The sequence below is a fragment of the Opisthorchis viverrini genome (genome assembly GCF_000715545.1).
Source record: "Opisthorchis viverrini unplaced genomic scaffold opera_v5_265, whole genome shotgun sequence".
NCBI classification, from domain to species: Eukaryota; Metazoa; Platyhelminthes; class Trematoda; order Opisthorchiida; family Opisthorchiidae; genus Opisthorchis; species Opisthorchis viverrini.
The window spans coordinates 379311-407047 of NW_008751920.1; the positions used below are offsets into that span (position 1 = coordinate 379311).

At 44.8% G+C, this 27737-nt stretch overlaps 1 protein-coding gene across 1 annotated transcript in view; it reads right to left on the reverse strand.

Moving 5' to 3' along the window:
- Window positions 1-11893: 11893 nt before the first annotated feature.
- The window catches only part of T265_09227 (hypothetical protein), a gene marked incomplete at both ends in the record, with an annotated part of 26145 nt that continues 10301 nt past the window's right edge, over window positions 11894-27737 (reverse strand). The window contains 9 exons of the mRNA XM_009175246.1: window positions 11894-12509; window positions 13459-13537; window positions 13821-14107; window positions 14194-14363; window positions 16147-16426; window positions 21371-21488; window positions 21886-22012; window positions 26467-26622; window positions 26669-26770. Of these exons, the coding sequence (XP_009173510.1) occupies window positions 11894-12509; window positions 13459-13537; window positions 13821-14107; window positions 14194-14363; window positions 16147-16426; window positions 21371-21488; window positions 21886-22012; window positions 26467-26622; window positions 26669-26770 (1935 nt within the window). The remainder of the gene's footprint in view (window positions 12510-13458; window positions 13538-13820; window positions 14108-14193; window positions 14364-16146; window positions 16427-21370; window positions 21489-21885; window positions 22013-26466; window positions 26623-26668; window positions 26771-27737) is intronic.

Genomic DNA, 27737 nt, shown 5'->3' on the forward strand with positions numbered 1-27737 from the left:
AGTCAAACACTTCGCAGCTTGATAGTCTGATGCTAAAGATGCGAAAAGATTACCAGCTTAACAAAGATGTAATGAATCCGTGGAGAAGCGGCTGAAGATGTTCGGGTACAGCTTAAGCTAGGTTATGAAAAACATTTCTGGTCCATCGGTCGCTCCCTCTGAGGAAACCTCGAAGGAGTAGTCCTATGCTAGCGAAAGATTCCGAAATTTTTTTCATCGAGAGCTTATGAAGATAATTACCGGACCGCAACTGCACAAATTATTCCACCTTTCACTTATTCAATGGGTTCCGGAAACTAGCCACCGACCAATGTGGTGAACATGGAGAAGGGGTGCAGTAATTGACCGAAAGTCGGTTATCCCCACAGCGTAAGGCTTTGTGAAACAACCTGCAGGCGCCTCTCGTTCGAAATATGACACTTTCTACGCTTTGAAATATTTCAACGCCAGAATAAAAATGAAGGCTCGTTCGCAGCGAAACCGTGATCGGATACCGAGCGCTCTTTGCCCTCATTGGATATCATCATGGCGTTGAGGGTTGGAAACAGTTACCCTTACGCTCAGTATGTTACTCTGTGGACAACGCGGCCGCCAACGACCACCAGCTGGCAAAAAAAGACAGCAAGCGCACTCAGGAAATTAACTAACCTTACAGCAACATGCATTCTACTGCAAACAGCACTTCACAACTAGTTAGATGTCTCGAATAATCGGTCAAACACGAACTGGTCGTGTGCTGTGAGCGCGCCAGTGTGAAACCAGCGGCTACTTTGGCGTGCAGAAGGCCATTTTTTCCAACATGCTTGCCGTGTCCAACACGGACCCAATCATCTTGATTTAGATGTGATGACACCAAACATTATAGAGAATACCGAACTCGATTACGTTGCAGTTGGTTTGCAGTTTGGGTGACAGCTGGGTTCCAACCTAATTTAAACGCTATAACATATAAAATGGGACACAGGCAAGTTGATTAGGAACATTTGGCATAATGTGTATGCTTCCGACAAATACACTCATTTGCGAATCGATTTGGTTATCACGGGAGACTCGGACAAATCTCTCGTTTACGATGTTCTTCAACTGAATGTGCTGAACACAGGCCCACTCATGTTCCAGTTTGTACGATATTTATGAAGGAACCTACGCACAAGATCGCTAAAAACTCTCGTGAAAACCGTATGGATTTGCAAGTGAGTGAAAGTAGTCCACTTTGGGTTCAAGCAGAACATAAGGTTGACGGAAACTCAGGGACCGCCCCTACCTGATGAGCCCCAAGAAGGTCGAAACCGGTTATGGGTTGTCGAAGAGTTTTCAGCAACATTGTGAGTAGTTTCCTACATGAAAACGTAGATTTCCGATTCCATTTGGACAAACCCTTGCCTACCTCAGGGAAAAATTGCCTCACGTGCAAGTCAGAGGGTCCAAATCTTCCCCGAGGGGAATAAAGCCTACCACACGGGATAGCTCGATTTCCTAAAATTTTTAGCTGTAAACCGTGCAAATGTTCATTGATTCCAGCAGCCAGTTTCACTCACTGTGTCGGGGCGCGCCCAGACAGAAGAAAAAAGAAATGTCATGGCGCGCCCAGACAGAAGAAAAAGCACATGTGCACAGAGTGACGCATCCCCAAGGTCACCATCGGTTCGACACGTCCGGAAAGTAGGTGAGTCGGCGGCTCCCACCAAACACGGCCTAGCAACACACGACCAGCGTAGTGGGCCTGAGAATGTTCACGACCGAAACACCACCATTGGCTGTACGGAGCGAACAAGTGAACGACCATATTTGGCCAATTAGTCATCCTACATATTCACGCAATACAGCCGTGTCCCCAGTTCTCTGTCTTCTCCCTATCGCGTAGTCTGGCAGGCGCAGTGCAGGCGTAACCAATAGTTCGGCCACCGCACACAACAACACACTGATATTGTGGAAGGCGCGAATAAATATCTAGGCATTGGATGCGGCAACAGAGATCGTTGAGTCGCGAATGCAGGGTGGGAGTTTGTCAGTGATTGAAGGATCCAGATGGGAAGTTATGCATGGAAGGAAGCCGTTTGGACACACGCAAGCCATTCGGCGCGTAACTAAAACGTTCTTAATGAAAATCAACCCCTTATATGTCCCGAAGTCAACATCAAGGAAGACGATAATTGCCGATGACTGGCTTTCGCAGTTCGCTGTCAGCTCACGACCTGACCGTCCCGATACACTTTCCACTACGCGTGCGGTCAAACGAAAGGAACTGTCCGAAGTGATCGATCTTGTGGAATGCGCAGCACGTGACCAAACCCATGAATTTCAGCAGCTCATCTATCGTGTGTGTGTGTCGTTTCCACAAAAGATAATTCCACAAAATTGAGCACTATTGACCAGAGGTTCCCACCGGATCAGAAAATGTTCTGCATACAGCCATAGTTAAACTTTTAGAATTCTCCTAATTCTCCGGCACGCAGTGGTCGAGTTTCTGGTCGATCAGGTAGGACGCACAGCAGCATTGTAAACTCGACTCAAGATCGACAAGCTAACGTCACATCGAAACCAGATGCCACAGACTGGCCGCTTCCCCTACTCGCAGAGACCACTGGGACTGATAGAGGTGAATACTTTTTTAACCACCCCAATTGGCTCGCCCGTAAACATTGGTTTCAGGTTCAATCACTTTAAAATTTGCAGATATTATGCGCGTGCCACAATGAGAGGCAGAGTTGTCTAGACTGATTAAGATTGTGTGCATTTTTATGGAGTCAAATGCCAGAAGAGCTCTGTCGTCTACGTCCTCGATATATGTGGAGACGAACGTCCTGCGGACACTTCAACCCTGCAGATGTCAAAAGCTAAAGATGAGCCGATCATTGTATCGCTGATGAGATTACCGGTAAAAGGGGAGAGGCAAGAGCCTTGTCTGACATGGAGTGAACTCGGGCACCTGATATATGTAGAACCCTAGGTGACCATGGGAGTTGCAGGACGGAACTTTTAAGGGAATCAGGAGTCTCTGATGCACACATTTACTTGCCACAAACTACCACTGGGTCCAAGGATCCACCGGATGAAGGACAGATTCCGGGTCAAGATGGAAGTAGCTTAGCTCCTTCAGAATCTGTCAAAAAATACAATGGTGGTGTTAACGCTCTCTAACAAGAAGAGATCCAACTTCGTTTTCACGTAGTTATATCTCTTCATGTTCGGCATACACGATAAAACAAGCACCTTGAATGCCACAGGCACAAGGCTGATACCGTGACTGCTTTCGCAGTGTACCCTTTTGGAAAATTAGGATCGTTGGAATATGCCGTTTCTAGAGCACTCCCTCATCACGAATAACACGGAGGAATTCTGCTGAACAACTCCTACCAGGATTGAGTTGGGTGGTACATCTGGAGGGGAAGGAATAGTGCTCATTGAATGGTCCCCTACATGCCATTCAGAGGTAATTTATCCTGGCTACACAACATCGCAGACCGCTTGGACGACGCATGGCCATGCGGTTCTGATTACTCGACAGACAAGACCGTAACAACTCTTATTCTGCATGAAATACGGGAGCGTGGATTGAAGGCCTACAAGGTGTGTGGATATCAAGTACACAGAGGAAATTTCTGAGGAAGCAAGGTGTAAAACAGAGTAAACTACTTGTCAAACGTATTACTTCAAAAAACCATTCAGTATCTGTTATCAAGTTCACTGTTACAGAGGAACAATACGATTTGAAACGCACCTCGAGGAACAGGATCGTTCCGGTAGGCTTCGAACAGCTTGATGAGCTCCCCGTCTAATTCCGCGTTCCATTTGACCGACTTCTTACTAAAAACAACACAAAAGCGACTATTGAGTAAAGGGGACCGGTAAAGAATAAAGTGGAAAATGTACCGCATTCCGTCACACACCTGTCTTCAAATGTGCCATAACCTTTGACCATTTCAAAGCCTTCTTTAACTGTTTTGAAGAAGAGCAATTCGATAAGAACACCATTATTCTGTTGCTGGGCTTCAAAGAACTTCCGAAGAATGTACTTGATCAGATTGCACAAATCCTTGACGGGGGTCGAAAAGGAAGATAAAATCATTAGAAGCGAGTTGCGTGATAAGACTTTTCGAGTCAGATTTACTCCAACAAGAAGAAATGGGGCTAATTTTCCTTTACGGACTGCCATTCATGAATCTGGATGTTAACGACCCACGGAGAAAGGGTGAACAACCTAAATGTATTTACAGGATTGAAGTTAACCGAACTGCTGTGATGTTTTATTTCTCTTTCAGGTTCAAGAAATATCAAAGGCATCCTACCATAAAATGTGAAGCTTTAAATCAATGTTATCGATAACGAACTGATTGCACAAACAGCAATCACCTTCCACAAGCAGAGACGGGAAGTTCTGAGCTGGCGAATGAAAGCTGTCTTCTAAAAGCTGCATGGGAAAATGCAGAAATGTGGGAATTCCAGGTAAATGCTGTGTTGATGTGAGTTTTCGCTTTTCGCGAAGGCAACGAAGGTATCTCTAGGTTGACAATAAACATGATGTCAAGACGCCCTAATGTGAAAGTTTTAAAAATGAAGAGAAATGGAGTTCTGCTTGGCTATGACAAAGAGACATCCATAAAGTGGAATCGTAAGGCATAGGGGGAAAGAACCCGTAGACGAACTCAAGATCTTTGATAGCCGGGAGAATAGTAGCAATGTAGAGTGTATGAATAACGTTTGTAAAAAAAAATCGTTCAGTTGTCGCACGATTTCGGTGCCTAGCTGCCATGCCACAAGGAGGCACGAGGGATGGGATACTGCCAGGGTGTCCAAGCCTAGACAGAGGAAGTCGAAAGGCAGAAGTCGGGTTCGAACAGCGGACCTTCCTGTCAGTAAATTCGCGCTCTAACCACTTAAGCCATCTCGCCCAACGTTTGTAACCTTAATTGTGATCTTATTAAGGATCGTTCCGAATGTTGGCGACTTCCTGCATCTAGTGAGTTTGGATAAGTGGGTGATACAGAGAAGGTGAACCTAGAACTATAAACGAATCATGCACATATTTAGATGTAACACACTACTCACAAGGTCACTGGAAAACCTACCACAGGGGGGTTTCCATGGGTTTCAAGCGTCATAAACGATATGGGCCAAATACTCATATTTGCACACTAATTTGGTTAAAGATCATCATAAACGTGAGCTTTAGTTATACTCAGTTGCGTCTTCCGTCAAAAGCAAATTGGTGTGCAAATGAGAGTATTGGACGAAGTCGTTCAGGTAAATTTGCACTTGATGAAATATCTGTGTTGAGTTGCCACTAGTGTTCGCAGGTTGATAGTAAATTCTGCACTTTTGGAATCTCATCTTCCGACAACGCATACCATACTATGATGGGCCTGATGTATAACAGACCATCTGAACTCGAGACAACACGGTGTCTAAAGCGAGAGCATAAAGATCCGCGGTTCAAGACCAACATCGGTATCCGGACTACTCTATCTAAGTCAGGAAAACATGGCCCTATCCCAGTCTTCGTGCACGCTTCGATGATATGCACCAAAAGTGGGCTACAGTTGGGCAATTGTTTATTTAACAGACCTTCGGATTCAGCGTTCGAAAGGATGCGATGCCTCGCATCGAACAGCTATAGCGACTGTCCTGAAATTGGCACGTATTCGGTGCATCTTCAGAAATATCACATGCCGAGTTTCTCGCCGTATGACTGGATGTTTTATCTCCTCCAAATCACGACTTATTCGTATCCTGATTTTAAAGCTCCGCGTAGTCTATTCTGATAAGACTGTTTCACCAATGGAACAGGAACTGTTTCGATAGGTCTAATGGAAATTTAGATAGGACAAGAGCATGATTTGAATTCACATGGAGGATTCGATTGAGTCTCACCATGGGTCGCTAAAGGTCACGTTGTAAATCTGTGCTCATGGTTGCTGACCGGCAGAAAAACGCCGGGTGGCACAACGGCACCCATTGAGTGTGGATCCAGTACTGCAGAGGAACAATATTTTATCAGTAAACAGATAAAAAGATAATCATTAAAGTTATCACGTCTTAAATCCAAGCTGAGCAGGTCACAAGGTCGCGTCTGTGATGAAATGAAACGCTCTATTTGTTCACTGAGGTCGCAGACGACCACTACAATACCCGAAATCCTCGTGCTGGTCAGGAGAGTGTTTAGTCCCCAATGAAGTATCTTTCACCGAATCGGATATACGGTTGGTTGGTGCATGTACAAACGAAGAACGGATATTACTTCGGTTGGTGCGGATTCTTATGAGGGCTGGCGGTCAGTCACGTAGATCCAGCTGAGTAAGAAGACCTCAGCTGGAGAGCTATACCTGCCGAAGGAGACGCGGAATAGTCTCGAGTTCGTGGGCGGTAAACTCCAGATAACGAGGACGCGGGATACTCGATTACCGTATATGGACCTCGTATTCGGGTTTCGGAAACGTAGCAAATACCTACCAAAAACGCGTCCAAGCCGCCCTAGAGCAGGTTTTTGGCCGATTTGCATCAGAGTTCGCACATCAATGGTTACAATGTCAAAAACAGAAGAAAACGCGGAGTGACAAAAGAAAACAGTGTCACGCTATTAATCAGTTATTTCTAGGCGAGACTGATTGCCTACGGCTGCGATCTATATGGGAGTGATCGTTAAGTGAGACAGGAAGGGAGCTATTACTGAGATAATGCTTAAAAAAAGATGGTGTGTCAGAAGTAGCCTGTTTTCGTCCATCTACTGCGTGCAGCAAGTTAGGCGACCCAAACGATCGAATCACGCGACGAACGATGTGGTGAAGTAGGTGAGCTGAGATACTAGTAGGGCGCTCAAATCTGGACATGGAGGCGTTTATGGCCCTTAATCACAGCCTCTGGCTCAAAAGCAAGGCAGTGGTGGTTGGTGTGAGACTATCAGAGTGGTGCACTTTTAAGGAAACATGTCGCCACACATGTTCCACTCTACAATCTGGAGGGTCAAGAGAGTGAATTCTGAATTCTAGCCATTGACCACCTTTGTACTGGAGTCGTTGCAGGCACCATGTGGACAACGTCCAGTGTAGCTCATTGGGCTACAGGAGTGTACAAAACTTCACATCAAGGAAACGTGCAGTCTCCTCTGAAGGTATGCCACACTTACCTTGAATTCTGATGAACCGGAAAGCGAGCGGTTTCTAAGGAATTGTTGAAATATGTAAAATAGTCGCAGTTGAAAAAAAGAACCGGTTAGCTTCTGCCGAACAGCCAAGCGGTGCATAATGTGGATGACAGCTGTATTGGTTGTGCGTGGATTCGATGCGCAATCGGCCAGAAGGATGCTGTGTGGTTATCAGCGCAAAAAGAGGCAAAGGAGGAAAACGAGATGAGGTGATAATAAGGAAATGATGTAGCAGCTGGGAGTCCAATAATTAACAATAAAAACAGACTGAGACCTCGCAAAGAAAAAAGACGGATAAAAAGCAACCAGCAACCTTAAGATTGATTTCAAAATACTTTTCATGGGTGAATACTTGATCTATGGCCAAGTTCACGAGCGTCGGTATCTCCTATCAACCAAATGTTCACGAATCAACGTTCCTAAGCTTTCTGTATTTGCAATGGGATTTTGCGTCACACTTCCAAAGTTATTGTACAGACTTACTGGATTCTTAGAATGTCCATTCTAAATGTAAACCTACAGGGAAGGCCGAAATCTAGGATGAGGAGACTATCACTGGAAAATAAAAGCAGAGGGGGAACAGCGAGTGCCATGTCAGAGTCATAAGTCTATATATAATAGGTTCCATTTTTGCGTCAAACTTCAACTCTTGTTGTTTGAGGAGTGGCAATGCAGTCCAGGAGTAGTGACCCATATAAGGCTACCGCAGGTTGGGCGGCGGTACGTTCCCGGACAACAGCTATCTACCACCTGGATGGAGTTGGACATGTTACAATTCAAGTTTCCCGTGCAATCTGTGATAATCCTGACATAGAGATTTATTCCTTTGTATCAGATTATGCTGATTTATTCGGCCTGTATCCCAAGTCTTGCTGCTGAGACAAACGGCCTGAGTGCAGTCCTCAATCAGAAATTCCACATCATCAGATTATTTGTGTGGTCAATCCGTATACGCTTCAATCAAAGTGTGAGTGATTCGAATCGCCTGCCTCCGGTATGTAGCTACGTTCCTACTCTAAGATTATCCAGATAAGGCCAAAAAAATCAAATGTGGCGTGGCTAGCGTGGAAAGACGACATTGACCAAACCCACTTGTGAAACGACTACAGTTTCGAACTTGGCTGATTTTCAGACACACCACGAACTTCTCTCAAGAGTCGGAGAAAAAAAACCTCTTAATATCGGCGTAACATTTGTCGGCATCATTAAAAACTCTATGATGGCCTTAGGTTATTACCATTTTGTTGAAATTTGTCTTTTGTGTGTACTTCGGTTTCGTCTAAGCAGACCGTCGGGTTACTTTGGTGATGATGCAACAGGGATAGCAGATTCATCGTCCTTTGAATATATGAGGCGCCTCGGCAGGTCGATATTTTTAGTGGTTACCCATTCTTTTGGGGAAATCCAGGCGTAAACACCACACTTTACGATGAGGCTATCCATGGATCACTCTCGTGCTGTTTCAGCCCTTTTGCAGTAATAAAAAGATACATTCGCTATGTTGGCGAAAATCTTGTTGGAATATGTCCAAAGCACACTTGGGGACGTAGCGAAAACGTGAGCTATAAAGTACGACTGCAGGGTAATTGCCCGTGAATCAATTATGAACTACTGACTACATTTGAGTAGTTGAACGAATAGGCCAAACATAATGGGCGTGAAGTATAGTTTGGCGAATTTTCAGAACACTAGCATTTTGTAGCGTAAAAAGTCATTGGAACACTATTGTGAGAGATTTACTTGACGTCGGATTTTGTTAATCCAAAATATCGCACCTTATGTAGACGTTGCTGGTCTATAAATATCTGCGGCTCTCCATCGTTGCACGCCGAACTTGGCTTGTTCAAGTACAACAGCCGAGAAACAACTGTACGAGCAAATTTTCGTTCTTAACATTTTCTCTGATTATAATCAAATATATTAAGGCGTCTTGTTGGAGGGGACGCCGCGTTTCACACATATAACCACTAGGGTGTCGTTTGATTACTATGCTCTGCTGATGCTGTGATCAGGCGTTTAGGCGGAACGAGGAATCCATTAATTATTTCTGTTGATCACTCAAATTCGTGAGAAGTAAACATAAAAGGTTGTGTGCGGGACGACTAATCACCAGTGGCTTTTCATGAACACGGCAGTTGCCTCGTTTTTATTCAATGCTCTCATCCAACTCAAAGTGAAGGCTATCTTGTATCAGTTATTCTTTTGTTTATAATCGATAGTTGGGACACTTGAGACCACATGAAATGTTAGGGAATCGTTGGTGCAACTACTCATCCCAAGCAAAGGGATATTTCAAAGCGCAACTGCAACGTCGCACCCCCTGTTATTCGAATTCATTCGTCAAAATATATCCATCGTTTATAATCATTTTATGGGTATCTTGGTGCCTTTCATTATGTAGTTTGTTTTATGCCGATATCGTATTCGCTTAAAATAGCATGCCCTTCATCAAAGCGGTGCCTTGTGCCGTTCGCTGGAAGTTATTTATTTCTGCCCTTCTAGTGTTAAGCCAGACCAGTAGCAGAGCTAGACAGCACCTTTTAATATCCGACCCATTTCGTAGCGTTGCTGACTCCAGCTGGTGGATACATCTGGCTCAACGATAAAGCATCTTGACACGTAAAGGTAGGGCCAAATATCCCGATGACAAATAGGCACGCAGTAACCTGATTCGGGACGACGAAATGTAGAATACGTCAGAACTGTATAGATGGGCACGGAAGGCTGATATTTAAATGTCTGCTGTGGCCAGACGGTAGTAGGCCCTCGGTAAAACGTTGACATTAAATGCAGAGCCAAATGGCAGCTCAGCTCTCGACAAAAACACTCAGCTCACCCCTTCATGTACACATCGGGGTTGTCGGAGAATCAGCGCAACGTTACAAACTCGTTCCAATTTGTAGGCCTTAGCAAGTCAGCAACCAAGGGCTAAGCTGCTATAAGGGACGTGTAAGATAACTCCCTCATTAGCTTCAGTCACGAGTTAGTCAACGCTGTTACTAACTTCGTCGGAATACGTCACCACGCCGACCAACACACACGCGAGTGGAATAGAAAGGAAGCACGCTGAGAAAACAATTGTTTTCGATACTGGAAAATGGGCCTGTCTCCTGTTGAGTGAGGCCAAATCTCACGACACAAACATGTCTGTGTCATTGACGATATTTGTGTGAAGTGTCATCGCGGAAAACCAGCAACAACAAACCAACTTCGCGGGAATCCAAAAAAGCCAAAAATGGTTTTCTAACCAGGGTGATCTACTTGCTAAACGGTCTTCACCGGATCAAAAAAACACGGGCAAATCTCACGTGAGTGCATAGACGATCCGCGGATGGGCGAACTTCAGGAGAAAAGCATCAAAGTCCATTTGGACCTCTTTCTCCGTTGTTACCAGGACTCCTTCATTGTCTCCGTCGTTCTCAATGCCCATCTCCTCATTGTACAGATTGTCTTCAGACTCGTCGTCATCATCACCAGCATCTTCCTCATCAGCTTCAACGTCCTCATCCTCTTCTAAAAATAGTTTAGTGAAAAAAATATACCTGATCTCTGGGAAGACGGAAAACGATATCAGCATTTATGTGACTTGCAAAATAGACCAGCAGCATAACAACAGAAATTTAAAGAAACGAAGGGCTGAAAATCGAGGCGGTAGGGGAGATGAGTACTTCGTGAAAATGAATGAGGAGCAATGAAAAGGTAATGAAAACGACTGCTACCGTCCTCACCCTACGATAACACTCTTCCAACAGACCGATTTCAGATGATACACTAAAGTCAAATGGCGTACCACATTTTGGAGCATATTTCGATCGGCATCCCTGCCAGAAGGGAGCAAAAGCCATCAAATTCACCTGTCGGACATGCGACCAGGAGTTCGTGTGTTTCAGCATACTTAGCTGCGCTGGGATTTGAACCCCAAACTTCACCGATGCACGCTGGAAACACCCGAATTATCACGTTTAAACAAACGAACATTTTCAGGTTCCAGCGATGTGATTGACCCGCCCGTCACCTCAAACGACGAGGCAGTTTTGGTTGCGCAGCTGCGCAACTACTCTCTGGTACAACCACTTCCGTCCTCGATTACCTTTTATGCCGAGGCCTTTCAACATCTCTCCAAAACTCTTAAATTTATTCATCGTGACTGAAAGTTTGTTCAAATGACGCTCCACCGAGGGTACCACCCCATAAAATCTGAAAATGGTCTCTGTTGGCATAATAATCAATGGTCTTGTGAATAAAATATTTCAACCGGCAGGTGCATTACCATTCCTACTAGTTATAAGTGTATTTAAAGTTTACTACCAGTTTTCAACAGGTCAGTCTTAAACTGTGATGATATCCATACCGGATGCGTGTAGTCATGGGTGGTTCTCCAACGTCCTAACACAACAGTGTACCATTTGTTTGATGTTGCGAGTGAACAGCTGACAAAAGTGGTTCATTCCAGAGCCTAATAAATCCAATCACATTCGCCCTAACGGACGTATTATCCGGAAGAAAAAAAACGGATTTGTCAAGGGATTCCCTACGTATATTTTGAAAAGCGTTCGCCGGGCACACTGTTCGCTCTAACGGTGCTGCACTGTTGATAGAATGGAAAATGTTATTCTTAGAATACAGTATTCGTTGAACCAAAAGGCCTACGGTTCCGTGGGCTTAAAATGTTCTACGCTGAAAACCGACCGACAGATATTCATGAGGCTTCGTGGAGTTAAAAAGGAAAGCAAACCAAGAGCTCCGAAGAAATCACAAGGACAAACAAATTGTTCGTAAACTCCGAAGAAGAAACGTGCCTTCAAATTCAGTGGAATGTATTTGCCGTAGTGCTCCCAAAATAGCCAGCTGGCTTGGATTGAGTCCGGCCGTACGATCGTCACTGAGCACTGGATCATTCTCGTCAACAGAGATCGGAGCTACTTCGGGCCAGAGTCTCCAAAGTCGAAGAGCCAGGCGCAGAGCAGTTAGGGCTTCTCCAGCAAATAAGGCTGATTGAACACGACGAATAGCAGACCGAAGCTGTCTTGCTTCCGATCCTCCAGAAGTTGCATCGAACAACCGTGATTCTTCAGGATCTTCGTTCTCTTGGCTATTTGTATCAGTCGGACGCTCCAGTCCGTCTATCAATGGCTGCACCAACTGGTTTGACCACTGATATTCTAGCCTTAGCTTGCGCACCTCTGGTGTATCATTGTCCTCTTCCTCTTCTGTAGTTCGTCTTTTCACAGGCTTCGCTCTTCGCGCGCGACGCCGACGAACTACCCTGCGTCGGCGTACAAATAACGTTTGAGTGCCACTCTTTAGGCGCTCTGCCAATAACGATATGAACAAGTGTGAACCTTCGACCAGATTGCGTAGGTGCTCCCTAGATGAAACGCACGATATAAGAGCACCATTAAATCTTCGTCAAATATTTTTGACACGGATATCAGGTAGCAACTGGTAAAGGTTAATAAAAAGACTGATAAGCACATCTAATTATAAGGATAGGCCGACTAAGTTCTCCGGTGACTTGGAAAGGTCTAAATCAACCAAGAAACGATGCATAACTCCTGAGCATATACACACCAGTAAGCAAGGTTCGGTACAGGTAATTTTATCCAAAACTGAATGCATAACCTGGAGGTGTGTTAAGAAGAGTTTCACACCAAAAGCGCTTTGCCGCTCGCACTTAGGCGCTGCTACGGCCGGGTACTATACCCCGCACAAGATTGGCCAAAAGTTCGGACCACTTGCCGGTACGGCACCAAACCAAGCTCTGATTGGTCGAAAGTATAGACAAAACAGCCAATAATGACCCAGTATTTGCCGAATGCCTGTAACCATTGGCGCATTCAGAACGCTGGAATGTTGTCGCGGTGTAAACTTTATATACGAAGCGCTGTGCAAGTGTTCTAGCCCTGGTTTTGGGCGTTAATGTATGTGGTGCACCTTTGGTGGTTGTTTTTGACGGAGACGCTAGCTTGGGAGGTTCCGACCGAGAACTAAACTGAGGAAAATACCGTTATTAAGAAGGTGATGCAAAGAAGTGAGCTCCTTGAGTAAAAAGCAGGTTGTGAAAACTTACAGTGCTTGGGAACAGCAACTAAGTACTCAAAATCAGGGGATCAGCAGCTCTTGGCCGACCACTCGAAGGTAGCGAGACTGCAGTACACTCGTGAAGCCGACACATTCTATCACACGATGTCATCGTAATATGAGACAAATAGGAGCCAAGATTTGATATAGCTGGAATGTGTTATGAAAACTCCTATGGCAGCCTTCATTATTTTGCATTAAAAGTGGATATAAAATTGCGCAGCTGAAGAGCTAACCTTGATTGAATGGCTTCATTGAAGTCCTTTATCAGCATGGGATAAACTTCTTGGTATTCGGACACGTAGAAGACGTTCGCTGATAGGAAGAATAAGAGGAAATAATGTTATCTGGTTGAGTGACAGTTAAAGGAGGAAAATATCCTACGGTTATGAAGGAATAGGAAGTTGTTCGTACACAGGACGGAATCACGTGGGATAGGTGAATCCGCTATGAATAAACCCAAAGGAAAAGGAAGTTTGCCTGAAAACATCTCTAATTGGGAATGAAGGTTTAAAAAGGTCTAGAAGTGCGGATAGGCAAAGCAGCCTCCGCGTCGATCTAGAGTAAATAACCGTTCTGACACGTCATACCAACTCACCCATGATGGATTCAGCAGCGGTCGACTGAATCCGTAACCGCTCTTCGACAGCTTCTTGAGTTTCCCCCGCGGATATGTCAGGTACTCGATCAGATGCTGTGACGCGAAACATTCGTTCTACACAAGTGAGGAATTCACGGTAAGCAGCCACGGCCAACTCAAGACGCCGGGAGGCTTGCAGAGCGCGACGATTCGTTCCACCACCACGCTTATCGGAAAAAACAACCTCCCGGTAGTGCATCACTTGGTCGTAGATCCAGTGAAAGGTGGCCGCATTGAGAGTTTCGCTATGGGTGAGACCGAAGAAATATGGATAGAAGTTTCGGAACCTGGCTCCAACGACCCAGGGGCAAACGACCATGATGAAGCTCACCTTAAGTATTCCGATCGGAATTTGTACACTCGACAGAAAGCCATGAAGAAACGCATTGCCCACAAGTAATAGGTCTCATCATTTTCTTGAGTCGCCTGACGAGTCAATGATGCCTTGGCCGTCCGCATCAGTGGATTATAGCAGTACTGCAAAAACTGCCAGCAAAATTTCTGGTTGGAAAAAATGGAGATAAGTCACTCCAAGTGAGTGACGGAACCAAGGAATTCAAAGTTTAAAAAAACAACGGAAGGGACTCCAGTTTGGGGAGCTTCAAATGAATTGCGAAGCTACAGAGTAATACTCCAAAGCATTTGGTCATCTTAAAAAAGTGTTTTTCTTTGGCGTCTAAACTAAAGATTCGGTAATAATGTGTACGCCAGAGGGACCTGGAAACCCGTTTAGAACCAGTTTAACCTTCTAGTTGAAATTCTAAACTTGTGATTAATACCTGATTTAATTTGATTAAGCACCATCAGGTATGGATGAATTGGCAAAAACTAGCGGAAGATGATAGTCTTTTGGCATGGCGAGCATGAAGTTCTGTTGTTGCTGGTGAATTAGCGGAGTGTTTACTCTACAGCAAAATGCTCATGTGGGGTTACTTCAGAGTCCCACATACTTTCCTTTCCACAATAGGGTTTGCAAGAACCCAAGTGTCTTTATTGCATGATTTTGAAGTGAGGCTATTATCACCAGTATTCTAACAGAATCCCGTTTGAAATTGCTTAGCTGTATAGAGCTACCCCTCTGACCCCGGGTGATCAAACTGTCGACACGGAGTGCGCGGACACTACGCTTTTCGACGTTCATCTGTCAAGGAATGGTCTGCAACTTTAGTTGCATAGAGCTACCCCTCCGACCCCAAGTGATCAAACTGTCGACACGGAGTGCGGGGACTCTAAGCTTATCTACGTTCATCTGTCAAGGAATGGTCTGCAACTCAACCAAATACACTGGAAGTGAAACAGTTGAATGCTTCGGTAGACGACATACTAGTAAAGAACGAATTCCTCAGAAATTTTCATAAATGTCAACCGATGGTCAAATTCCGAATCCACATATTTATGTATGCCACGGTCCCGCGTTAATCTGCGTCGTCCGACACCATCAAATGGAGTTGGGCTAATCCCCAGGCATTTTTATCGATCTTAATACTTCAGCGATAAAGTTTTCTTCAGCCGGAGTCCTCGAAAAATGCAAACATGAACAAATAATATCGTCAATTTCACCGTCTGATATGTTGTGGGTATCACACTTGAGAAGTGTAGAAGTGCTACACTGCACGAGTGGGTAGGATCAAGCTCAAACCTCCCGCTTGACGTTGACCCACTCAGTGTGTTTGTCTGGTGCCATTTGTACTGGTTGCGTTGATTAAAATACAGATGAAACTTTACTACAAGGCCGTGAAGGCGCTGTGCCGCATCTCGTTTTGTGTTGGTGGAGGGTATTTAGTGAAGACACTTTAGAAGTAAGTGACTAGAAAACGCCTGACTTATAGTGCTGTGTCCTGCTCCTATGTCCTTTAAGAATTGACGACTGCTGATGCCCCGAGACAGGCGATCCAACGTCACTTGTATTACAGACGAAACGGGTGATGATGAACGCAAGCAGAGCACATTCACGCACAAAGCCGTAACTGACATCAGTTGGAATGGCGAAACGATTATTGTGGTCCTGTAGGTGTTTTCCCTTCCAATCACACCGTCCTAGAATGTTTCAACTGTTAACACAGTACACATCACGTGATCGGCTACGAATAAGCGACACGTACTAACAGGCATGAACGAACGAATGAGTTTGTGATCAATCACCACCAGCTGATAAAGAAAACGGGTGGACCGCCACTAAGAGCATACTCCGTTTTCCACAAAAACAAGAGTAGCAAGAAAAAAACAAGGGATGCCTAAAGACATTAAAAATTTTGACCAACAACAATAAACACGCAAAAAATACCTGTAGATACAGTTGAACGGCTAAAATGGACCGCCGATGAACCGAGCGTTCAATTACGGGTTTCCGATTCCTTGGCTTGCGGAAGGTGCGTTTATCGACATCCAAGTCCACAAGCCCAACCTCGGTCTCCATTATTTCTCTGTGTGAATGACTGTCCACAGCTTTCTGCCCTGAACAGTTTACATCAAGAGAGGGCGTGATGTCGTGATGGTAAATCAAGGGACGCTCAGACAGGGAAGGTGTGCTCAACAACTCATAGGTACCACCGAATCGGTTTGATCTAGGGGTATGAAAATGAGTGAACATGAATGTCGCATGTAAATAAGGAGCGCTGAAATGACGAATCGAAACCAACAGTTAATCTGACCTCACACGAGCAAACACCAGTAAAACAGCATGACAAATGCCTTAATGTAGAACGCCCGTATTCGCTGTGGTGGAGTGTGTTGTGGACCCCATGAAACTTCAGTAAGATATGGTTCCGACACACAATGGCCCGTCCATGAGTGTCGGAAGATTCACAGCAGCCCTTAAGAGCTACGCACAACTGTTTATACAATTTCTTTAACTTCAGTAAATATTTCCCTTCCAAGAGGTTTTCTCATGTTTGTATTCGAGCCGTGTTATGTCTTGGTAGTACAACTCTGTGTCGGTCCCTTGGCGCCCTTAAGAGTACAACTGTTTATACAATTTCTTTAACTTCAGTAAATATTTCCCTTCCAAGAGGTTTTCTCATGTTTGTATTCGAGCCGAGCCGTGTCTTGGTAGTACAACTCTGTGTCGGTCCCTTGGCTTCCTACTCCGCTCACTATGGTATATCAAAAGGCACGGTAGCTCTACACAGCCCTTTATGAAGACAAAGGAAAATTACTACGACCGTATTTATAGGGTAGTCACAGAATGTTCCACAAGGTCGTGCTAGAATCTCGGTGAGGGGGCGAGAAGCGTCGAGTCAGAGATGCTCGATCCGAATTGGCTGGCGTTCTGACCAATCAGGGCATGCTTTCCTTTGATCCGTGTCCTGCACGTGACACATCCGCCCAAATAATGTGATGTTCGGTTATTAGGGACGGCTGGCCTCCGTACAAGTCGCTACCAACAGCAATCGCATAATTAAACGCCGATAGTTGCCCTTCAAAATATACTCCTAGCAAAAGCCCAAAAGCGTTACCAAGACAAGTTTCCGGGAGACCTTCCTTCTAGTCATAATTTGAAAACGCTTCCATATTTGATGCTCCAAAATCCGAGGTAAATTGGGTACCTATGAGGATCACACTCCTGAGAACTTTTCCACTTTTTGCTGCATTTGCCTTTTATAAATAACCACATTCCATACCGCTCACCTCATACCTCTGATTGCACGCGTCGAACAAGTTTGGCAGAACAGAAGTGATACCATTTGACATAGAAAAAGTTGATAATCGCTCATGGCGCGTGGACGTCCTCCCAAAAGCAAACCGATCAGCGGGATCTCAAGCATTTTAAGGACCGATCAGTTTGTGTGCGTCTGAGTGGGGAATGATTGCACGGACTTCTCAAAACTGTCACATTCTCGTCGAATATCAATAACCCTCAGGCATCTGTTGGCAAGGTACCGGTTCTATTTTTCAAAGTGCTCTGTCTATCCGGATACGAAGCGATCACCTACAAACCAGCAGTATTTTGAGGGCGTATAAGTCGAAATTTGCCAGTGAGGCTTTGCAAGTGCAGTGACATTAAACCTCGGGTCTGTACTTCAAGATCTGCACATTCACCGTCCTGAGGTTGAGCTTTGTTGACAGTCTATCCCAATTGTTTATCGGCCCCAGCAAACCCGGGTTGGAACTCTTCTAGTTCACTCAAGTCAAAATTGGCGCTGCAGTTGCGTTCCACCTCTGACCCAATCTGGCTTTTTGGTTCCAAATTACTTTTAAACTAGGATAATGTTGTTCCATGACGTCGTGCATCTGGCTCTCGATTCTGGACCACATTCAAAAACGCTCATCAACCTCAATACCACCCCATCACTAACCAACAATATCCCATCTCCCTTAGTGTCAAAATGTGACACATACCTCTACTACGGTAAATGGTTCTCCCAGATTGCGTGAACTGGGCTCCGCCTTGACACTTTCAATCATTCTACCAGTCAAATTTTGTTGTTGCTGTTGTTATTATTGTTTACCACCTTTTTTCACTTTTTCCTCTAAATGAGTTCAAGTACCACGCATCTCACTTGATCTCGAGATAACTCAATGATTAAGGCGTAAAATTACTAACGGAAAGGTCCACGGTTCTTACCAATCTATGTCGTTCGTCAAACCTAAAGTTGACCTACCAAAATCATTTTTATTATTAGGAATCTATCCTTTCGAATGTTACACACATCTAAATTATCTCGGGAGAGCTCAATCAGGATTCGTGCGGAAAACTTTAAATCGGGATAATTGACAGAAAGATGAACCGGGTCATAGTCTCTTCCATCCAAAGCAACAAAACACATGATATCAAAGATGAGAATGTTGAAACCAACCTTGAATTAAGGTCGCGTAAGAAACGGCGTTTCTCCGAACTTTCGATAGCCCACTGGCGCTCGGAAACACTGTTGAGAATGAGGATGAACACTAGCAAGGACAACCTACTCGTTCATCTTGGATGCTTCTTTTGATTCATCTCCTGCAGAAGCCAAGATGTCGGGTGTCTGACCGAAAAATTTGGAAACACTTTTGAGCAACAGTGAATAAAGGCGCAATTTAAGAACTAATACATTAAAAGACGAAGAATGAAGACATCGCTTTGAAAGCCAAATGTCGAAGGACTAGAGTAATGACAACAGGAGAGTGAGAGAGAAGGAGTTTGAAACTTAAGCAGGTGCTGTGCTCGTCTAACCAAAGCAGGGTTAAACTGACTAGGCCATGCTAAGCACGATGTTTGATAAAACTGCGCTTAAACACACGATTCAGGCCTGTGTAGTCCGGTGATAAAAATAGTTCAGCTGTAGCATCCATTAGGAGCCTAGCTGCCATGCCACCAGAAGGAAGCATGAGGGCTGGGATAGTGTCAGGTTGCCCAAGTCTAGACAGGGAAAATCAAGAGGCAGAGGTCGGGTTCGAACCAAGGACTTTCAGGTCGCGTTCTAACCAATGAGCCATCTCACCCCGTAGTCCTATGCACACGGTTTCTGTGACGTCGAACATTCTAATTCCCGTTGCATGGGATATCTTCAGACTGACCTTGTTGAATCCCGTCACAGAACCGGACTGTACCCACAAGACGTACTGGTACTGAAATGTGAGCACTATTTGCAACTCCTTCTGTCATATGCTCCGACACACGTTCAGAAATGCGGCCAGTCCAACAAGGGCAACCAAATTTGTAGACGCACAGAAGTAGCTTGGCGAGACAGGCGATCCTCTGGTTGTTTTCTGAACATAACATTGGTGGTGGGAGTGGGTCGGACCACATCAAAATCGAAGGTATCTGACTGATTGAATCACCCTCATGAGGCATTCAATTCAATTTATCAGTTATAAACCGAGTACCATAGACACATTGGTTCGAGCTGCTACAGTTTCGATCGCCGGAAAGTTGGAAAGCTTGGGACATACAGCCAAGCATTGGAGGGGACGGCATGTTTCGCTAGCCCGAGAGCTGGGTATCTAAGCAATGAAAGCGACAGCCTTGATGCATGAGCGCAGATGACTGCGCAATCGGCGCTACCAACAGCAATCGCATAATTAAACGCCGATAGTTGCCCTTCAAAATATACTCCTAGCAAAAGCCCAAAAGCGTTACCAAGACAAGTTTCCGGGAGACCTTCCTTCTAGTCATAATTTGAAAACGCTTCCATATTTGATGCTCCAAAATCCGAGGTAAATTGGGTACCTATGAGGATCACACTCCTGAGAACTTTTCCACTTTTTGCTGCATTTGCCTTTTATAAATAACCACATTCCATACCGCTCACCTCATACCTCTGATTGCACGCGTCGAACAAGTTTGGCAGAACAGAAGTGATACCATTTGACATAGAAAAAGTTGATAATCGCTCATGGCGCGTGGACGTCCTCCCAAAAGCAAACCGATCAGCGGGATCTCAAGCATTTTAAGGACCGATCAGTTTGTGTGCGTCTGAGTGGGGAATGATTGCACGGACTTCTCAAAACTGTCACATTCTCGTCGAATATCAATAACCCTCAGGCATCTGTTGGCAAGGTACCGGTTCTATTTTTCAAAGTGCTCTGTCTATCCGGATACGAAGCGATCACCTACAAACCAGCAGTATTTTGAGGGCGTATAAGTCGAAATTTGCCAGTGAGGCTTTGCAAGTGCAGTGACATTAAACCTCGGGTCTGTACTTCAAGATCTGCACATTCACCGTCCTGAGGTTGAGCTTTGTTGACAGTCTATCCCAATTGTTTATCGGCCCCAGCAAACCCGGGTTGGAACTCTTCTAGTTCACTCAAGTCAAAATTGGCGCTGCAGTTGCGTTCCACCTCTGACCCAATCTGGCTTTTTGGTTCCAAATTACTTTTAAACTAGGATAATGTTGTTCCATGACGTCGTGCATCTGGCTCTCGATTCTGGACCACATTCAAAAACGCTCATCAACCTCAATACCACCCCATCACTAACCAACAATATCCCATCTCCCTTAGTGTCAAAATGTGACACATACCTCTACTACGGTAAATGGTTCTCCCAGATTGCGTGAACTGGGCTCCGCCTTGACACTTTCAATCATTCTACCAGTCAAATTTTGTTGTTGCTGTTGTTATTATTGTTTACCACCTTTTTTCACTTTTTCCTCTAAATGAGTTCAAGTACCACGCATCTCACTTGATCTCGAGATAACTCAATGATTAAGGCGTAAAATTACTAACGGAAAGGTCCACGGTTCTTACCAATCTATGTCGTTCGTCAAACCTAAAGTTGACCTACCAAAATCATTTTTATTATTAGGAATCTATCCTTTCGAATGTTACACACATCTAAATTATCTCGGGAGAGCTCAATCAGGATTCGTGCGGAAAACTTTAAATCGGGATAATTGACAGAAAGATGAACCGGGTCATAGTCTCTTCCATCCAAAGCAACAAAACACATGATATCAAAGATGAGAATGTTGAAACCAACCTTGAATTAAGGTCGCGTAAGAAACGGCGTTTCTCCGAACTTTCGATAGCCCACTGGCGCTCGGAAACACTGTTGAGAATGAGGATGAACACTAGCAAGGACAACCTACTCGTTCATCTTGGATGCTTCTTTTGATTCATCTCCTGCAGAAGCCAAGATGTCGGGTGTCTGACCGAAAAATTTGGAAACACTTTTGAGCAACAGTGAATAAAGGCGCAATTTAAGAACTAATACATTAAAAGACGAAGAATGAAGACATCGCTTTGAAAGCCAAATGTCGAAGGACTAGAGTAATGACAACAGGAGAGTGAGAGAGAAGGAGTTTGAAACTTAAGCAGGTGCTGAGCTCGTCTAACCAAAGCAGGGTTAAACTGACTAGGCCATGCTAAGCACGATGTTTGATAAAACTGCGCTTAAACACACGATTCAGGCCTGTGTAGTCCGGTGATAAAAATAGTTCAGCTGTAGCATCCATTAGGAGCCTAGCTGCCATGCCACCAGAAGGAAGCATGAGGGCTGGGATAGTGTCAGGTTGCCCAAGTCTAGACAGGGAAAATCAAGAGGCAGAGGTCGGGTTCGAACCAAGGACTTTCAGGTCGCGTTCTAACCAATGAGCCATCTCACCCCGTAGTCCTATGCACACGGTTTCTGTGACGTCGAACATTCTAATTCCCGTTGCATGGGATATCTTCAGACTGACCTTGTTGAATCCCGTCACAGAACCGGACTGTACCCACAAGACGTACTGGTACTGAAATGTGAGCACTATTTGCAACTCCTTCTGTCATATGCTCCGACACACGTTCAGAAATGCGGCCAGTCCAACAAGGGCAACCAAATTTGTAGACGCACAGAAGTAGCTTGGCGAGACAGGCGATCCTCTGGTTGTTTTCTGAACATAACATTGGTGGTGGGAGTGGGTCGGACCACGTCAAAATCGAAGGTATCTGACTGATTGAATCACCCTCATGAGGCATTCAATTCAATTTATCAGTTATAAACCGAGTACCATAGACACATTGGTTCGAGCTGCTACAGTTTCGATCGCCGGAAAGTTGGAAAGCTTGGGACATACAGCCAAGCATTGGAGGGGACGGCATGTTTCGCTAGCCCGAGAGCTGGGTATCTAAGCAATGAAAGCGACAGCCTTGATGCATGAGCGCAGATGACTGCGCAATCGGGCCATTTCTGCCAGTGTCATTAATCATTGGTGATTTGAGCCCCGGGGTCCCCACTCTGGGAGGCAGCAGCTGTCGACCCGACTAAGTTTACTGGTTAGTGCCGTCATAATTCGTTGCCGGGTCATACACTGTCCACCCCTAGGTCGCTTTCACTCAGCACAGGGCCTAGCGAAAACAGCTCTACGAGGCAAGCGGTTTTCTGGTATACGGAGCACATGTCCTAACCGGCGCAACCTATGAAGTGTGGGTGATTCACCTAACTCAGGAGAGTTCCATCTTCCTGGGAGCATCTGGCGTACCTCAACATTACTAATCCGACGTTCCCATCCGACCAGACACCGATGGTCAACCACTGATATTTTCCGTATATCTTCTGCGCGTAGAAGCCACATCATTGATCCATAAAGCAGTATGCATCACGGTGCCAGTGTAAACTCTGCCCTGGAAATATGGTGTGAGACAGGGGAATATTGTCTTACACCATTGGATGTGGTGAAATCAGGCGAAAGCTTGCCGTATACTCGTACGCGCTCACAGGAATTCGAACACGGTGACTTCATAGGGGACATAAATTTGGAAGGGACACCTTTGATCGCCAGACACCGCCACAGTTTCTGACAATTGACGGTGACAGAGTCGAAGGCAGCTTTCAGATCAAGCAAAAACAACCAACGTGGGACGCTAATGCATCTTTGGTCAGGGCGAAACTCAATCCGATCAGCCAGAATCTCTCCCCTCCGATAACCTACCAACCTGAGTAAAACATTGCCAGAGAGCACAGATGTGATACAAGTCTTCTTTTGACCAGCTGATCAGATTAGCTTAAATAGGGCACAGCTGTTGCCTGCAGCTAATGCCTTCTCCATCTCCTGGTATTTTAAAATCCGCTAGCGTTCTGTTATTCAACAAGCTCCTGGTTATCCGGCATTGGAGGGATCTGCGTGCGCCATCACAGACAGTTGCTCGTTGCTGGTATGGTCTTTCTGACGGAGATGTCGACTGTATCCAATATTCATTTAGTCGAGTCGGATGGCTTAGACAAACAGTTCTAAAAACCAAAAGCAAGGCTTCTTTGCTCGCTTCCATTCAACCTCCAAGCAATCTTCATCATCCACATGACTGTGCATTTCAAGCAGATTTCTAACCAGATCAGTTCGATACTCTTGAGCTACCGAAAGTGGTCTGAGTTGATGAATGAAACTGCTTGACCTTGGCGTGCATAATGGTGACGGAAAGCGAAGTGATAGCCGGGCTCACACAATGGCATGATCAGAGTCAAGTTGCGTACCCCAGAAAGAACGACCATCTTTAATTGACGCTCTTAATCGGTAACTGATACCCACATGGCCCAAGTGAGTCCACGACTGTCTTGTGGCTTCCAAGTAAATCGATGTGAGTGTTTGTGTTGGAAGTTCGTACTGGCCAGGAACAGACGATGATCTCACACAACTAAAACAGTCGCTCCACACTATTCGTATGCTCAGCATCGGCTCCAAATCTATCACGTAACTGTGCTGCTTCCGGACTTAGTTGGCCAACTTGAGCCTTTTGTATTCACGTTGACTCATATGGGATGGTGACATGAGGAACCTTCCAGTTAGCATGATGTTTGAGCTATTCTGACAGCTTTCCCTAGTTCATTAAAGTCAAACTGATTCCTGCTAAGCTGGAATAATGTTGTCGTGTCACGGCTGATTCCCCTCTACCTACCTCTTGATTCTAGACTAAAGCCAAGAAAGATTAGCCTCAATACCAAGCCATTTCCTACCAACAATCTTCGTTGTTTCCCACTGTCGTAATGTGACAGGTCTCCAAATTTTGTCGTTAATAACACGGCAAATGCTCTTCCCAACTTGTTAGGCCTCGGGGCGAGATAGACCAAGTGCTAGAGCACGAATTTACTGACCGGAAGGTCCGCGGTTCGAACCCGACATCTGCCTGTCGACTTCCCCTGTCGAGGCTTGGGCGACCTGACAGTATCCCAGCTCCCGTGCCTCATTCGTGTGGCATGGCAGCTAGGCACTGAAAGGGTGCTACAGCTGAACAAGGCCTCGATCTGCAACTAAAAATCGCTCCAACTGCTTTGTTTATTTCAATCGGTCGCACAAGTTGTGAACTAATTCTGGATTTCGAGTTTCAGTGGGACAAGAGTTTCAAGAATAATACAGGCTAATGGTGAGGTCTGTCTTTAGGCAATGGTCTCAAAAGCACCGCTTCTATTTTATTTAGATGTCGAAAAACCAGGCAAATCTTGACTAAAATTATGCGTATTTCAGCTATTTCTGTACGATTTCAGTATCCGGCTGAGAAAGGGTCAATGTAGGTTTTCCATGAATTTAGAGCCACTAAAGTTATTTTATCTTTCTCGAATTAAATTCTTATCCTGGGTAACATTGTTAAAACGCTAACGGTGTACTAACAAACCACATTATTTCTACTTGCTGCTTATGAGCAGTTAGTTTTCGCACTGTCTGATATTTTTTCCTCATCACAAAGCCTGAAGGGCAGAATGGTTAGTTTTGACACAATGGAAGTAATACGCGGGGTAGGACATGTCGAGAACCACAGCAAATCTTGTGAGTTGCTACATAAGCATCAATCTGGTTCCGTGCGTTTCTAACAAAATTCACGGATGTAACAGCAAACTGAGGAACAAGCCGAGAATAAACTTTGTGATCACAACCGTATTCAGTGTTTGGCGTCCTACAGAAGGGGTCTAGTAAAAGTTCTTGTGAAAACAATTGGTACCGATGCACAATCGAGGCCGCTGAAGCAATCCAGAAACAGCTATTCACCCGCTGACACCCATAGTGATTAGCCTCAATACCAAGCCATTTCCTACCAACAATCTTCGTTGTTTCCCACTGTCGTAATGTGACAGGTCTCCAAATTTTGTCGTTAATAACACGGCAAATGCTCTTCCCAACTTGTTAGGCCTCGGGGCGAGATAGACCAAGTGCTAGAGCACGAATTTACTGACCGGAAGGTCCGCGGTTCGAACCCGACATCTGCCTGTCGACTTCCCCTGTCGAGGCTTGGGCGACCTGACAGTATCCCAGCTCCCGTGCCTCATTCGTGTGGCATGGCAGCTAGGCACTGAAAGGGTGCTACAGCTGAACAAGGCCTCGATCTGCAACTAAAAATCGCTCCAACTGCTTTGTTTATTTCAATCGGTCGCACAAGTTGTGAACTAATTCTGGATTTCGAGTTTCAGTGGGACAAGAGTTTCAAGAATAATACAGGCTAATGGTGAGGTCTGTCTTTAGGCAATGGTCTCAAAAGCACCGCTTCTATTTTATTTAGATGTCGAAAAACCAGGCAAATCTTGACTAAAATTATGCGTATTTCAGCTATTTCTGTACGATTTCAGTATCCGGCTGAGAAAGGGTCAATGTAGGTTTTCCATGAATTTAGAGCCACTAAAGTTATTTTATCTTTCTCGAATTAAATTCTTATCCTGGGTAACATTGTTAAAACGCTAACGGTGTACTAACAAACCACATTATTTCTACTTGCTGCTTATGAGCAGTTAGTTTTCGCACTGTCTGATATTTTTTCCTCATCACAAAGCCTGAAGGGCAGAATGGTTAGTTTTGACACAATGGAAGTAATACGCGGGGTAGGACATGTCGAGAACCACAGCAAATCTTGTGAGTTGCTACATAAGCATCAATCTGGTTCCGTGCGTTTCTAACAAAATTCACGGATGTAACAGCAAACTGAGGAACAAGCCGAGAATAAACTTTGTGATCACAACCGTATTCAGTGTTTGGCGTCCTACAGAAGGGGTCTAGTAAAAGTTCTTGTGAAAACAATTGGTACCGATGCACAATCGAGGCCGCTGAAGCAATCCAGAAACAGCTATTCACCCGCTGACACCCATAGTGGTCAGAAAAGTACCAACTTGACAGATAAATGTGATAATGAGCTTTTCTAAAGTTTTGTTGGCACTCCTTTATGATAGGGCATATGAATTTGGGAATAGAACTGAGTTAAAAATTCAAAAATCTAATGGGAAAAGTACCTGTTGGCGAAGCATTAGCGATATAATTTCCAAAGTATGAAAGGCAAACGTTTGTTCATCTTCTGAATTGCCCAAAAACAGGAGCAACTCGTCCCAACCGGATAGGTGCATCGCCCAAATCAGCTGGTCATGTACCGAAACGTCTTCATCCGTCCGCTGCAAATGCAAGCCAGCAGTAAAATGCAGAAGCGCAGTTACAAACCTTTTCCTCCAATGGATCAGGGGCGATATGAAGCACATTTCGGACAAGAATCAGAATGCGTTCAATCAAAAGACGGTCCTCCTCGCTTCTTTCTTCCCATTTCTAAGAAAAAAGGGTATTTTGGGTATGTGACCACTGTGAGATAGTTGAAACCGATAGCAACAGGATAAGCTTTATGCAACAGTCGGTGACATGAACTATTCACAACATAGTAAACGAATAAAAATTCGGTCTAGTTCCCTGAAGTAAAAAAAAACAGGATACAGGAAACCAGGCTACCACGATGCAGCGAAAGAGAGTTCTACTCACTATTCAAAACAAGAATGGAAAGAAGGCACCTGAAACCCTTCACACCAAAGGTCAATCTAATTGACCATTTACATCAGCCATCGAATTAGTCTGATGAATAAAAGTTTTGAAAGATATCTCAGAGGAACACTGATGTCTGGCTTCTAGTCCGATAGCAAAGTTCAATTGCTGGATCAGTCACATCAGCAGAAATCACTCCGCGCTGATAACTATTCGGCGTACGGGAGAAAATAAGAACAGTAAATTAGCGAAATACACTCAGTTGCAAGCTAATTTGGTTTTGCGAGAGATTCACCTGGAACCCAGCTGAATCTTTCGTTCATGATGTTTCCAGGCAACTGAACGCGCTGCACCAGGACACATGTTTCAGTCGCTACGATATTCGAGATATCGCGACACATGTATATATTTGTAATGTGCTACTCATAAGGTTGCTGAAAATCCGTCGACAGCCCACGACGGGTTTCGCCCTTTTTGGGGGTTCATCAGGTAGGCGCAGTCCCCGGGTTTCCGTCAACCTTATGTTCTACTTGAAACCAAATTGCACGAAATCAGCGAATATGCACTCACCTGGAACCCAGCTGAACCTCTCGTTTGTGATGCTTCCAGACAACTGAATGTGCTGCACCAGGCTGCCTGATGTTTCAGTCGCTACGATCTTAGAGATGCCGCGATACACATATTTTTGTGATGCAAATGAGTGTATATTCGCTAATTTCGTGCAATTTGGTTTCAAGTAGAACATAAGGTTGACGGAAAC